The sequence below is a fragment of the Solea solea genome, chromosome 13 (assembly GCF_958295425.1).
Source record: "Solea solea chromosome 13, fSolSol10.1, whole genome shotgun sequence".
Taxonomy (NCBI): domain Eukaryota; kingdom Metazoa; phylum Chordata; class Actinopteri; order Pleuronectiformes; family Soleidae; genus Solea; species Solea solea.
Genome location: NC_081146.1, coordinates 10,473,053 through 10,487,459, shown reverse-complemented (window position 1 = coordinate 10,487,459; position 14,407 = coordinate 10,473,053). Strand labels below are relative to the sequence as shown.

The 14,407-nt window shown below is 40.3% G+C and overlaps 1 protein-coding gene across 1 annotated transcript; it reads left to right on the top strand.

Moving 5' to 3' along the window:
- The first annotated feature begins 8,330 nt into the window (after positions 1-8,330).
- twist1b (twist family bHLH transcription factor 1b) lies at positions 8,331-9,872 on the top strand. The gene is made up of 2 exons (XM_058647872.1): positions 8,331-9,037; positions 9,216-9,872. Exon 1 carries the CDS (start codon positions 8,496-8,498, stop codon positions 9,003-9,005), a length of 510 nt encoding a protein of 169 aa, XP_058503855.1. The 5' UTR covers positions 8,331-8,495; the 3' UTR covers positions 9,006-9,037; positions 9,216-9,872.
- The last annotated feature ends 4,535 nt before the right edge of the window (positions 9,873-14,407 follow it).

The following is a 14,407-nucleotide window of genomic DNA, read 5'->3' as shown; positions in this document are numbered from 1 at the left end:
AAGTTGCTTTTCTTCATTGAAACAGCTCTTTAAAAACAGGAACTCTCTCTCTCTCGCATTTCATGCTTCTTCCTGTCTGTACATCCATAATCACAAAAACAGGGAAGTTGTTGTGAAGCTGTAAAGGCCTATAGGTTTCCCACACGGTTTGTGGCGTGTGTTACGAGGTGTTGATTTCTGCCCCCGACTTCAATGCCTTTCTCCTGACTAACAGCCTCCATGGAGCCTCATCTCATGACCACTGCTGGTAAAGGAAGGAGGAAGCTCTGTTACCAAATGACTCAGAGAAAGCCAACGAGAGAGAAAGAGAGAGAGAGAGAGAGTGAGAGTGAGAGAGAGAGAGAGAGAGCGAGAGAGGGGGGAAAAAACAAAAACACAACCTGAAGTCTTTGGCAGAGTTCAGAGAGGCTTTGTGAGTAATCACCATCCACGTCCTTGGACACCTCACTTTGCTCTCGCTCTCACTTTTTCCATCAGGCCAACCTAACGGCACACTGAGTGTCGTCATAGGAGAACACTGTGATAAAGGAAAAGTGGAGGACAAAAAAAAGCCTGTTTTTCTTTTTTTTTTTTTCTTTTTTGATAAACATCTGCATCCAACCACAATAAAGCCTCTGATTTACTGTTGTTACTTTGCCTTCAGGCAGGGAATGATTGAGCCTCTCTCCAGTTCTTCCTGTGTTACTTTTAAGATTATTTGTGTTGGTGTGATCACATCCTATCTGACAAGAGTTTCCTCAGGTGAACACTGATGGTGGTGCAGAATGTGTGTGTCTGCTGAGCCTTTAACAGCACTATGGTAAAAGGACTGGGAATCAGAGAAGGGAACGTTCACGTCATACCACACCACTGCAGCTCCAGCCATTTAAAATCATTTTAAACTGCATTATTTTGCCAAAATAAAAGCTCCAATAAAGGCTCAGGCCTTTCTGGGCTGTGTGACTGCAGAGCACGCGCACCAACAACACAACAACACACATTTGCCTATCAACAAACACACAAACAAACAATTAGCTTCACTTTTGTTTCACAGTGTTTCCTCCTCTCTTCAATAACACGACCATGTTTGCAAAGGGTTTTTAAAAAAAAAAAACAAAAAAAAAACGCGCGTGCGAGCACGTAAATCTACTCACCGTTCACTGCAGCGCGTGGACATCCAAGCTCTGGTGTTTGAACAAACAGGTGCGCCGCCATTGACGCAGTTTAAAAGTTAAATCTCGCGCGGTTTTGAGGTCACGTGAACTGGAAGGAGGTAAGGAGCCAGTTGCTGGATACAAGAGCTCAGTGTGAAAAGGTCACAAATAAATATTAGGCCAACTTCTCAACTCAAAATGACCTGAGTGAAAACAGTTTAGTGATTAGAAATTGAAATTATATCTGAAAGTGTTTGTTTTGTTTACAGTTAACAACAACAACAATAATAAAAAACACATATTTATGATGCAAAATAAATCTGTAAATAACAAAAATGAATACAATCAAAATAACGTGTAGATGATAGTAATTAAAACATTGGAAATTCTAATTGACCTGAAATTAGATCAATTAGAATTTGAGTTCAGCTAAAAATAGAAAAGTACAAAACAAATCCCTCAGTGTTGTATTGAAAAGCAGCAAGAAATGAAAGTAAGTCATGGTATTTCAGGGTGTGGTGGGTTTTTTCTTTGCTAAGTCCCGATCCTCTCTCAACATTGTACTTTTACTGTGTGTCTTTAATTCCTTTCGCAGCAATTAGGCCTACGTTTCTTTACAGCAGATGGTGAGAACAGCCTTAAGTTGCAGGTGTCCACACTTAAAAAAACAGCATGTAATGTCTTTGACAGACCTGAGCTCTCAGTATCTGTGTAAAGCTCTGTAGGCCGTTTCTCATAGACAGGTTATTTACTGTCCTGTTGATGAGTGGATATGAGCGTTTTTTTAAAGCCGACCCTCTTCGCACTGGAAACACTGAAGGCGCCGCTCATCCAAATGACTTCCCATATTGAATAATAACAGGGTAGTGATTATCACAAAGCTTCCACATTGATGACTGAAAGTAAACACCATTTTAAATGGGGGAAGGGGAGGCGGGGTCAAAATCCTCCGCCGGCCAAGAAGAGTGTCTTCTCGGGTAATTTCTGTCAACCATGAGGGAGAACAAGTGGAGCTGGAAGCGTCCCGTTCCAAAAACAACATAGCTGGAGAGGTAGCCTATTGTGTCCTGACAGATTGGTCTGACTGAAGGAGGAGGAGGAGGAGGGGGAGGGGGAGGAGGAAGAGGAGGGGGAGGTCACCTCTGACTGACACAGTGGGAGGAGCAGAGGTGAGCAGAAATCATGAGAGATGGAAGCACAGCTGCAGTTCAGAGGAGAGTAAGAGAGAAATGACTTCCAGCAAAGGCTATCTATCTATCTATCTATCTATCTATCTATCTATCTACCTATTTGTCTATCTATCTATCTATCTATCCACACATGCACACATCAGCAGTCATCTTGTGATCTTCCACACTCCTCTGTTGTTTGTGGTGGAGATGTGAGAGACCTTTCTCCGTCCTGATCACTCCCCAGGTCCTCGTGTCCCGCCCCCACACCGCTGCCCATCATCTGCATGTACACATTGCATGTGCATGTGCAGCTGGAGCACTCAGTTTGACCTCCCCGCTCCTCACACAGTCCCCGTACGGTACCGCAGTAACACTGCAGACTCATCACGGCACTCGTGGTTATAGAGTGAGGAACCACACTGCATGACTGACTTTATGCTCATCAATAAGGAGAAGTCAGTGTGACATGTCATGCTATGCTGCTTTCCACTTCTGTGGTTATTTCACGGGGCTTTTCACCATAAATAAGGGAGGGCGGGGGGATGTGGTTACATACTAGTTTCTCCTTTATTATTTCATAAAGTGACTCAGTGTGGAGTCAGAGACACTCATCCTGACAGTCATCATGACTGATGAATGACTCCAGACGAGAAGGAGTGAGTTTTTTGCCAAGTTGTCACGTCGCTTATGTTCAATATCTGAAACAAGGCGGCAGTGTTTTTGTGAGTATTACATCACACTCACCTGCATACTCATAAACGTCACTCCACAACACATTAGGTTCAGGTTATGGACAGCACAGTTGAAATGAAAAGCAGAAATAATGAGGTCAAAGTTATTTTCAGCTTTTCATGTCAGGACACTTACATCTGCAGCACATTCATCAACAAGAAAAGCTGTTATTCTTTCATTTTATGAGCACCACAAGCATGATTCCATTGTACTAGGCAGAAATCACAGAAAACTAAAATGTACGTGCAAATATTACTCACCTTAACCTTTACATGTTCAGCAGATAAAACTGTCAACAAACTTGTGTAAAAGTACAAGTATCTCACCAGAAAATGACTTTGGTAGAAGTTGAAGTCACTTTTTTATAATATTACTTAAGTAAAAGTCTTAAAGTATATAACATTTACTGTACTTAGAGGATTACTTCACTGGTTTGCATAGCTTTGTATTACTAGAATAGGGGTAGTATTTTTGAAACATTGTTCTTCCCAACCTGAGTTTCGAGAAATATCTTCATTCTTTTCTTTGTTACGTGCCCATCCGTGACACTTTGTCCTGTTAGCAAAGATGGCAAACACTGTTTACATTCTGGGAATGAGTTCCTGCCCCCTACGAGTGGGTCTAAAAAATGCGGTTCAAGCCTCGGACCAAGGCTCGGTGTCACTGGTGGGCACGTTATAAAAAAAGAATGAAGATGTTTCTTGACTCAGGGGGAAACTGAGGTTGGAAAGCACAATTTTTCAAAAATACTACCCCTATTCTAGTAATACAAAGCTAAATGCAAATTGGTGAAGTATTCCTTGAAGTATCCAAAGTAATTTTCTGATATAAAATACTTATAAAGTACTTAAGTTTCAGAAGTAAAAGTATTAAAAAAGTAAGTAGTGAGTGTGAATGGCAGTGTAAATCAGCTCATCAAGACTAGAAAAGCTTTATACAGACCATTAGCAACATTACTCTTCTTATTATTATTTTATTTAGTATTAACAAGTAAAAAAAGATAGTTTGAGGAAATGTAGTGGAGTAAAAGTAAAAGTTGCTCGAAATATAAATAACAAAGTAAAGTACAGATATGTGAATTTTGTCCTTAAGTACAGTAACAGAGTATTTGTACATTATTACATTACATTACAACACTGACTATAAACCTACACGTCTATCACTCTTCACTTCCACTGAGCAAAAATGGTAGTGTTTGTACACTTCTTTATTACATAAATGTGTCACTATGATATATTTGATATGTGGTTTGTACTGGAGATCAATTTCATCGACAATCATGGGCTTACTGTGGTTCTAAAAAAAAGAAACATCCCAGATAATGATATTCACAGTAATAAAAACCTACATACTACAGCCTAAAATTTGACATTACATTTCAATCCACAACTTATGAAAACCTTAAAATATGGTTATGAGAGAAACACACATTGTACCATCTAAACTCACACTAGCACCTGTCGAGTAACTCTCTGCACAGATATTTTAAATACACGGGTCAGTGCACTGGTCTTCATGCTGCAGCGGCTGAAGTGTGTGTGGTCTGCTGGGTGGCAGCGTGCTTTACAGGCAGCAGAAGCCATGGCTCAGTGATACTGAGGTTTAGGTTTTAGCAGTGGCAAGAGCAGGAAAATATATGAGGTGATATTGATCTTATAGGCTTCACTGGCAGAGGCGGGTAAACCTACAAGGGGCTTGAACGCAGCACGTCTCCACATTTTGGTTTTTCCCTCACCACATGGTATATGCTGTGTTGTTGTTTAGCGAGCAAAGTTGGACCAATGAAACTTTTTTCTCTCAAAGCCTTGGAGGAAGCCATGTGTTTGCTTTGTGTGTGTGTGTGTGTGTGTGTGTGACATTATACTGCTGGGATGCCAGTTCTTCCACAGACCCCACCTCACCCCGAGCTTCCAAGCTGTGAAAACATACCGGAGGTTTGTTGATTCTTTGTGGCTAATAAGGTGTCATTGTGTGGTGGAGCTGTCTGATGTCCCACAGAGACATTACCATGACATGAAGAGATTTAACAGTGGATCTCATACACGTGGACACATGTAGACGCTCATGTGCACAAAAATACGTTCTTTTTTTTTTCATGAGACGACGATAAGGAATAAGTCTCGGACAAAAGTTAGACAGTGCTTCAGTGGATGCTTGAACCGCGATTAGAACGTACGACATCAAAGCATGTGGCTTTCAAAGGCTTTCTTTTACTGCTAACTCGAGGAATCCTGGCTCCTGCGTGAGCATCCAGACAACTCATAAAGCTCTGTTTTCATCCTCATCTCCCAATTCAGCACACCACACACCGTCTCTTGCTACCACCAGACTGCCGTTATCAGAAAATAATGATATGATGTCTGGATTTCTCTACAGAATGGGATATTCTGAAGCTATGTCTGAGGGGGGAAAAAATGCTGTCATCCAACTCCACTGCTCGCCCTCGTTAGTGCTGAGGGTTGATTAGAGGCTATCTGGGACTTCCCTTTGAAGAACGCACCCCTGTCTTTTCTCATCCTCTGCAGTTGATCCATCTTGGCAAGCTGGCATTGCACGCATTGTGGTTTAGCTTTAATGGAGTGAACATGAATATCACTGTCAATTGTGGGAGCCTTGTACATGTGGAGGACTGCGGTTTGTTATTTCAATAGATACGAGTAGGCTGATAGAGAAACACTGCCTTCCAAGGCCGGAGCAGAGAAAATAGACAGGTCTCTGTGGATCAGGCTCTGGCTCAGGGCTTAGTGAGTGAGAGCTTGAGCAGTGTCTGCCTTGATGTGACCTCAGGGAGGGGCGGTAAATGACGCTCTGGGGTCTCTCATGACTGCTGTGTCGAGTTGCATGAGCCAGTAATATACATTTGACTTTATCAAAACACCCACTCACTGCTCATTGATAAGGACAAAGGCTTTCTTCATCTGTTATAGGCCTCTGCTCCAGGCCAAGTGGACAGCATCATATGGCAAATTTCACTGAGAAGCAATCAGCGTCGTGTGTCTCCTCCCCGCGTTCTTATATTTGTCAGGCCCTGACAGTCTGGAGCTCACTGATGAAGGTTTTGTCTTTATTAAAGATCAACACTGGGGGAAGTTGTCCTTTGATGACATCATATTTGAGAGAAGCAGCTGTGTTTTCTCAGAGTCACTTCAGCAGCAACGTGCTCAACTCCACAGAGAAATCGGCCAAGAAATGTAAAAGAGGAGTGGGTGTAAATGCTCGCTCGTACATTAGTCGTTTTTGAATATAATAAGGAATGATGCGGTGTCCTTGTGGACGCGGGTCCGAGGCACTGACCGTGTAATCGCAACATGCAGATCTGGGCTTTGTCGCATAACTTGTCAAAGAAGCAATGTATTGCGACGCTAAAAAATAAAAATAAAATATTTATCTGGTGAAAGCAAAAAAACACATGGATTGACACATAAGCAATACTTTAAAATAATTATAGAACAAGGTATTAATCTAAGACTGGTGACCTATCTAGGGTGTAACTCACCCTTCCCCCTATGGCACCCCAGTTTGGCACCAGTGCCCCCTGTGACCCTCATGTGGAGGATAAAGTGGTAGAGGATGGATGGAGTGTTTTAATCTAAAAAAGATGTCATTTTTTAAAATTGTCTTTTATGTAAATTATTAAAACTAATAACAAACTTGTAAAAGTGGCTGTTTAATGAATGTAGTTACTTAAAGGTAAGGTAGTAGTAGTAAGATCAGGAAGTATAAAAACACAAATAGTAAAGTAATAGACATTGCCTGCTGAGCTGAGATGTAGCGCAGGCAGTTTACCTGTAACGTGCAGTAAGTGTGGTGTTATCTGAGATCAGCACCATGGACAGTGTCCCAGCACAGGTACGCTCACCTTGCAGAATGTTGAGCTGCTCCTCGTCTTGATTCTTTCACTTCTATCACCATCTCTGGGCACAAGTCTGCAGAGGCTTCAGACTTCAAGACAAAGAAGTTTTTACCTTGTAAAAGAGAGGGGGAAAAAGTAGAAAAAAATGAATAAACGTGACAATGTCTTCTGTTCAAAATGTCAAGCAGCACAAGTCAACTTAAACAAGCCTGTGTTTCCCTCAGAACAATACTTCACTCTCAGGCCTCCACAAGAGATGTAAATGGATGTTCACTGGTGTTGTGACCTCCGACCCTGGCTGCCCCCCTGTTTCCTGAACCAGATGCTGCTCCTGTGGACCACAGCCTTCTCAACCTAAACAAAGTAATCCTCCACTAAACAAGATGGATATTGTATCACCAACCTAGTAAATACCAGAGGGCCTGACACACACAGAGCTGCCCTTCTCTCTCTTTCCTGACAGGAGCCAACCCAGAATAATCACTTTTTTTATATATTGTAAATCCCAAACTTTACTTTCTGACTGCATGCCCTCTTGTGGGGAACATAATTAGAGCACACAGCATCGTTCCAACGAACAGTTTGAACCTTTGCAGAACTGGCTGCATGTCAAAAATGTAAGATTTGGGATCATATGCTGCCTTTATTCAAGTATTTTGATCTCACTTGGTTTAAGTAGGACTAGATGGAAACATAAATCCATCATCCATGTGGGCGAGGTTTACAGCGACGGGCCAAGTTTGCGAGCTTCACACTGAGATTACAACAATCAGTCCTAACATTTAAGCTGTTGTCTGCATCTATAGACTGAGGTCTTCATGACTTCATGAAGTTGCATGCACATTTTTATCGAGTTTTATGAAAAAGAATTGGGTTCAGAGATGGAGAAAAATCAATGCTGGTAACATGTTTATTTTGTAATGATTTACATTACAGTATGGTTACAATGTGGTAAGTGGAGCATGGTAATACTTATCTTATATGCATGACAGTGTAATAGTGTAATGACTATTTTCCTAAGTACCCTGACATGAAAAAGTTAAAATTCTTTCTCCCTACACATTTTCTATACTATACAAAAAAGATGGTATTACCATAAAAGTTTCAAAAGTATTACTGTGCTATTGCCATGTTGTTGCTGCACTATTATTGATAAATTAATACAGTTTTTCCATTTCCATTGTGTGAACTTCAGATCATTCTGTGTCTTATTAAAATCTACTAGGGTTATAAAGACTGTAAGTTAAAGTTATATATTTGATTGTTTGTCTGCTTCTTTGTTTTAGAGTAATGTTATGACACACTGTTATATCTTTTCTTTGAATCTGTAGAGTTTTTTCTGATAGTTCCTTGTATGCTCCCACCCCTCGTCTCACGTAATTCATCTTCTTGGCCAATCCCGCCTCTGCCCAAAAAGTTTACGCCATGCAGCCTATAAAGAAGTGCTTAAGTTTCTCTAGTACCAGAAAAAGACTTGTCTTCCCAGGAACTCATCTATGGATACTTTGGTTTCCTTCAATAACCCGCGCACAGCAACAAGTGGACTAATCCTCTGACTCCATGAGAGGGAAATAATTTTTTGGACACTTTCTGGCCGAAGTGGACATGTCTGAGGAAAATATGGGGGAAGAGTCGAGCAGCTCCCCTGTCTCTCCTGTGGACAGCCTGAGCAACAGCGAGGGGGAGCTGGACAGCCTGCCGAAGAAAAGTGGGAGGAAGAGGAGACCGAGCAGGAAAACCGGATCAGAGGACTCAGATAGCCCAACCCCTGGGAAGAGAGGGAAGAAGTCTAGCAGCAGCAGCCCCCAGTCTTTCGAGGAGCTCCAGTCACAGCGCGTCATGGCCAACGTACGGGAGAGACAGAGGACGCAGTCCCTCAACGAGGCTTTCGCGTCTTTGCGCAAAATTATCCCCACTTTGCCCTCGGACAAGCTCAGTAAAATACAGACCCTGAAACTCGCGTCCAGGTACATCGACTTCCTCTGCCAGGTGCTGCAGAGCGACGAGCTGGACGCCAAGATGTCAAGTTGCAGTTATGTGGCGCACGAGAGGCTGAGCTACGCCTTCTCCGTGTGGAGGATGGAGGGCGCCTGGTCCCTGTCAACATCTCACTAACATCTGGAGAAAACTGTGCCACCCAAACATTGGTAAAGAGCCCGAGAGTCAAGTCGAACTGTGGGACAATAACACTAAAGGGAGAGGGGGGAGAGAATGCGTGGCCTGATGGCAACAGTCTCACTCAAACTGTGTTGTATGTTTTTTTGTTTTTGTTTTTTTTCTGCAGAGTTATCAGTGATAATCGATGCATTTATCTATAACCTACAGGTGACTGCTGAATCTACTTATCACATTCTGACGGGACAATTCTGGAGTCCAATGCTGGATACATGGGAACACTCTTTATTTCAACCAAGGACCACAGAAAAGGTCCGGGATTCGTTTTTGCAGAGGCCCGACATGGCACTCACAGCCGTGTGTGTGTGTGTGTGTGTGTGCGCGTGCGTGTTTGTGCGTGTGCGTGTGCGTGTGTTTTAGCTCCATACACCTCATTCTCATGTTGTTGACGACGAATGTTGAATTTATCTTTTTATTGCATTTTCTTTTCTTTCTTTTGTTTTTTGTACTGCATGTCTTTGGACGTATTTGTGTCAACGTGCATTTACTGAAGCAGTGGTCTCAGTGTTTTTGTTTGTTTGTTTGTTTGTTTTTGTTTGTTTTTCGGTGTGAGGCTGTCAACTGGTGGTGTAGCTCACATTACAGACTGACTGACTGACTGACTGCAGCGTGGATCTAACCTGTGCAAAAAAAAGAACAAAAAAAACAAACAGAATACATTTATTTATTTATTAATGGTGTCGCATTGAAGGAAGGATCCTGTGTCTGAAGTACAAAAATATTCATTTTTTTATTAACGTTTGTATAAAATGTTGGTACATGTGTTGTTGTTGTTTTTTGCATTAAAGAAAATTGTATGAAATTTGCGCCACTGTGTCAAAGTGAAGTTTCAGTTTCAGACAGATATTCAATTATTTATTTTAAGTGCACATTTTGTATTGACTGCTTCTATTTCACAACATTAATGACAAAAGCCTCCACAACACCGCCAGTCACTTGGGAAAACAGATGGAGTTATTATTGGCTCGAGTAAAAGCGTTGGAGTAACATGGAGCAATTTTTCTTGAGGTCCTCTCACACATCCAAAAATAACAATTAGAGGTTTGATAAATTCTCCCATTCCTCACTTTTTATATCCAGAACTGTTTCAGGAAATTCACATTTTTTAATCTAAAGTTGTATTTCTGCAGTGCTGTAGAAGAAAAAAAAAAGAAATAACTAAAATACATTATTGACCTATAAATTATAAATTCAAGAAATATTTGGCTTGTTTAAATGTGGCTTGAGGTCTGAGACTCACTATTATGAGTAAACAAGTTACACTGAGGTCATGTCAACCTGCTATATAAGTAGATGGAAAGTTGACAAAACGTGGTGCATAATATTCATAATATTGTAGTTAAGTCACTTACTTTATAACGTGTTTTACTGGAGGAAACGCCTGTCCTGTATGAGGTAATATGAGAAAAATATCCATCATTATATTTACATTTGACAATCCTATCCATCATAGTGACATTAACCCTGGGTGATTCTGCAGCGCAGCGTAATAACAAACACATTGTGCGTCTTTACGCGCGCCGTGAAGCCTTTAAATGTATTATTACTTTATTAAAAACAATCTTCTCCACGCCACTGTTACCTGTGCTGTGGTGGAGCTCAGTGATCTCACTGTGTTTCTCACTGTCTAAATCAAAGTGTGCTCACGTTTGAAGGTGTGTAATTGGCTTGCGAGGCATGTATGGAATTCCCAGATGTCTATGAAATTTAAGGAGGCCACGGAGGTAGAGGCTGCGGGTCTGTGGCTATTCTCACTGGAAGTTTGGATTTCCCCAAGCACAGTCTAGGCCTGAAGATCAATAAACAGCTTTTCATGAAAACCTTTACAGGTTACAAGGAGTTCTGTCTCTCTCTCGCTCTCTCTCTGTATAAAAACAAATAAGTAAACAGAGTCTATATGAGAAATAAAAGCTGGGGATATTTTTGTGTGTGACATGACATCACAAACTTGTTTTTTATTTTTTAAAAGAAAAGAAATACATTTCAGTGCTTACACAACGCTGAAGCCTTAAATTAAGTTTCCTCCCCCCCTTTCAGAGCAGAGGAGTTGGCAATTGACACGATGCAGAGGCACAGAATGAAACCTATTTAGAACAGATGTTAGTATTTTTAAAAAAAGTCACGTGAAATGAGCAGATGTTCAGACTTTGCAGGGACTCAGTGTGCAAAGCAGTGCAGTGCAGAGGGAGCTGAGCTCGGAGCAGCGCTATATTATGCTCTCACTACACACACACACACACACGCGCACGATGGACGTGTGGTCCTTTATTCAGATCGTCATTAAATCTGATTGAAATGGATTTATAAGAGGATCACCTCCTGCGGTGGGACACTGCGTGGATCTGTCTCATGTGATGTGACCGAGCTCGAGGAGACAAAGGTGAGTGAAGTTTGCTGCTGTGTGTGTTTGTTATGGTCGTGTAACGTGCTGATGTTTTCCGCAAGAAAGAAGAAGAAGAAGGTGATGGTATTAGAAGTTTTAAAAGTAAAACAAAAAACAAACAAAAAAAACCCAACAACTTTCAACTGTGTCGGGCCTACTGCAAAGTCTCAGTGTGTGTGTGTGTGTGTGTGTGTTGAGGGAGGAGGCTCCAAAAAAGGAGGGCACTAACAGAAAGTGACGAGCATTTATCACCGGAGAAAAAAGAGAAATCTCGACACTTTAACTGACAAATGAACGGACGTAAGTGTAAAATTGCATTGGGATTTATTATATAGATGGTTTTATTTTGTTGTTTTACAGTGTGGTATGTTTTGACATTGACAAATAATTCACACAAAGTGAGACAATAGCAACACAACACACACTATTATTATAACAACAATAACAATAATAATAATAATAACAATAATAATAATAACTATTATTATTATTATTATTATTATTATTATTATTATAAACAAATAAAACAAAACAAAACGTTGCCTGACAGGAAATACACATTATTCACAAACTAATGTTGTTTCTTTTAAATAATAAAATGTTTTTTACTTTTATAAATAACTGCATTTGCACCCTTAGTAAAACTATGTTGGAATAACAGCCCACTATAACGTTAAACTTAACTTACATTTACTTTTATTTCAGTCTGGAGCTAACAATTAAGAGCAGGTGCAGACTTTATGGCCACTTCACTCATTCTTTAAAGTGAAAATCCAGATTTTCCATTTTGAACTTTCAGTTGGGAAAAGTTTGGTAATGAACCGTTATTTTGGACTCGCCACACATAGTTTGATCCACACCTGTAAGTGTCCCTCACAGAGAGAGAGTGCATGTTAAAGTCAGGAGCAGATGAGCGGCATCATAAGATCATAAGACAATAGAACTGCACTTGAGGCAACAAAGAAAAGAACAGAGGAACTAAACAGAACCAGACAACAACTCCTGCATCTGCACTTTGTTGACTGTTGGCATGTCTGAAGCAGCTCTTTTGTTCACAGAGGATTTTATCTGTTCCACATGTGAAGAGTCAGAAACTCATACTGTAAAAGCCAGACTTCACGTGGATCCACACATCTGTGCAAGATAGATCTTTGTTTACTTTTATTTCATACATGATTAATAATAAAAAAACGTGTGCACTATTTACAGCAGCACTGACACAGACACATCACGACAGGAAGTGAAGCTAATTAGGTGGAAATGTGATTTAACTATAAAATATACATTAAAATAAATGTGGTCCTGAAACATGTGGCATTTATAAGTACCTGTTGGGTTCACTGACCTCTATACTGCCGGTGCAGAGAGAGCAGTTACCTGCAGCTGTGTCTACTTCTTCACGTGACAGCACCATGAGCTCAGACATCCAGCTGTGAAGGAGAAAAAAAGACAAGAATCCAGTGTTTTTGGATCCTTTTTAAAGGTTGTGTAGGAATAGAGATGACATTTGACTATTTTTTTAAGCCCTCAAGGAACAAAAGAATTCTTCTGTAAAACAACAGATTCTGTCATTGTCAGTTTTGAAAAAGCATTTTTTTAAAAACATCACATCCAGGTATCCAGGTTTATTGTTTCTGGAGATTTTTTTCCTGAATAAAAAATGTTGCCTGTACATAATTCACTTTCATCCAAGACAGCAATAGTAACCAGGCAGAGAGAAGCAAAGATACGTGCCATTTTTTTCTCTCTCTCTCTTTTGTGTGACCAGGGAGATGTGCAAAGTAAGAATTTCATTGTGCAGTGTGACGTCTGTCTTAACCGAACATATGACAATAAACCTCTTGAATCTTGAATCTTGAATCCAAAAACTATTTCTGTCATCTGATGTTTAAAATAATGTAAACATATGAAATTCTAAATGTGAGCGTAAAATGAGTGGGGATTTCTGGTTTAAAATAGAACCTGGTAGAAAAGAATTGAGTGTAACTTTTTTTTAATTGTTGGTTTTTTTTTGTTGATTTCTTGAAGACCTCTCATGCTCTTTTGGTTTAAATAATAACAATATTTAATATCTCCTATATTTTAAAAATGAGAGAAAATAGCTTTGATCACTTAGAATTGAAAGGACGTGCAGAGAAAGTGAACAAAGTGCTTGAGCACTGATGGATGAATTATCGCTGTCCTTAAAGATTTTTATCCACAGATCATACAAGAATATTGAGCTATTATAGCAACATAAAAGACAATGGCCCACGACGTAAAGCAGTGGGCAGCAATTGGTGGCCCATGGGCCAAAACTGGCCCGCCAGCATCAGTGTCTGGCCCGGCAGATGATTTAAAATCTGATCTTAAATTATTTGTTTATTGTCACATTTTTTTTTAAAGTTTTCTTTTATTCTGAAAAAATAGGAACTTATTCAAACAGTTGACAGTAAACCTAAACTCAATGTTTGGTTTGACAAATACAAATAAAAACACCGCCATTGTCAGTGAATGTCTGTAAAGTAACTACTTGCATATGTTCCGTTAAAAGAAGAAGCAGAAATTGTTATAATTGAAATGATGCACATTAAATATTAACAGTACGAGTACGTATCTCACACGCATTTGTCTTCATGTGGGTTTTTTGTTTCTGACCGAAGACGTTTTAAGGCACTTCAGTGATGAAGATACCATGTTTTGGCCCAAATATTCAATTGCTTCCAAATAAAATTGGCCCTCGACCACATTTACTTGCCGATCCCTGACGTAAAAGGATCTTTGTCAACTCTGTAACATTATTTCTTGAGATACGTCTTTAAACCCGGTTGAAGGCTTGTGGACACACACCATGTGTGAGTCGGGCAAATGAAAGATTTCAAATGAAAATGTGAAGCCATAGCAGGTCAGTGTTTCATCACACTGGTCCTGAAGAATGATGCCGCGGATTTAGGCGTGCAATCACAAGCAGAAATGTTCT

Coding starts and splice junctions, on each gene's coding strand:
- twist1b (XM_058647872.1), top strand. CDS start 8,496: ATGTCTGAGGAAAATATGGGGGAAGAGTCGAGCAGCTCCCCTGTCTCT.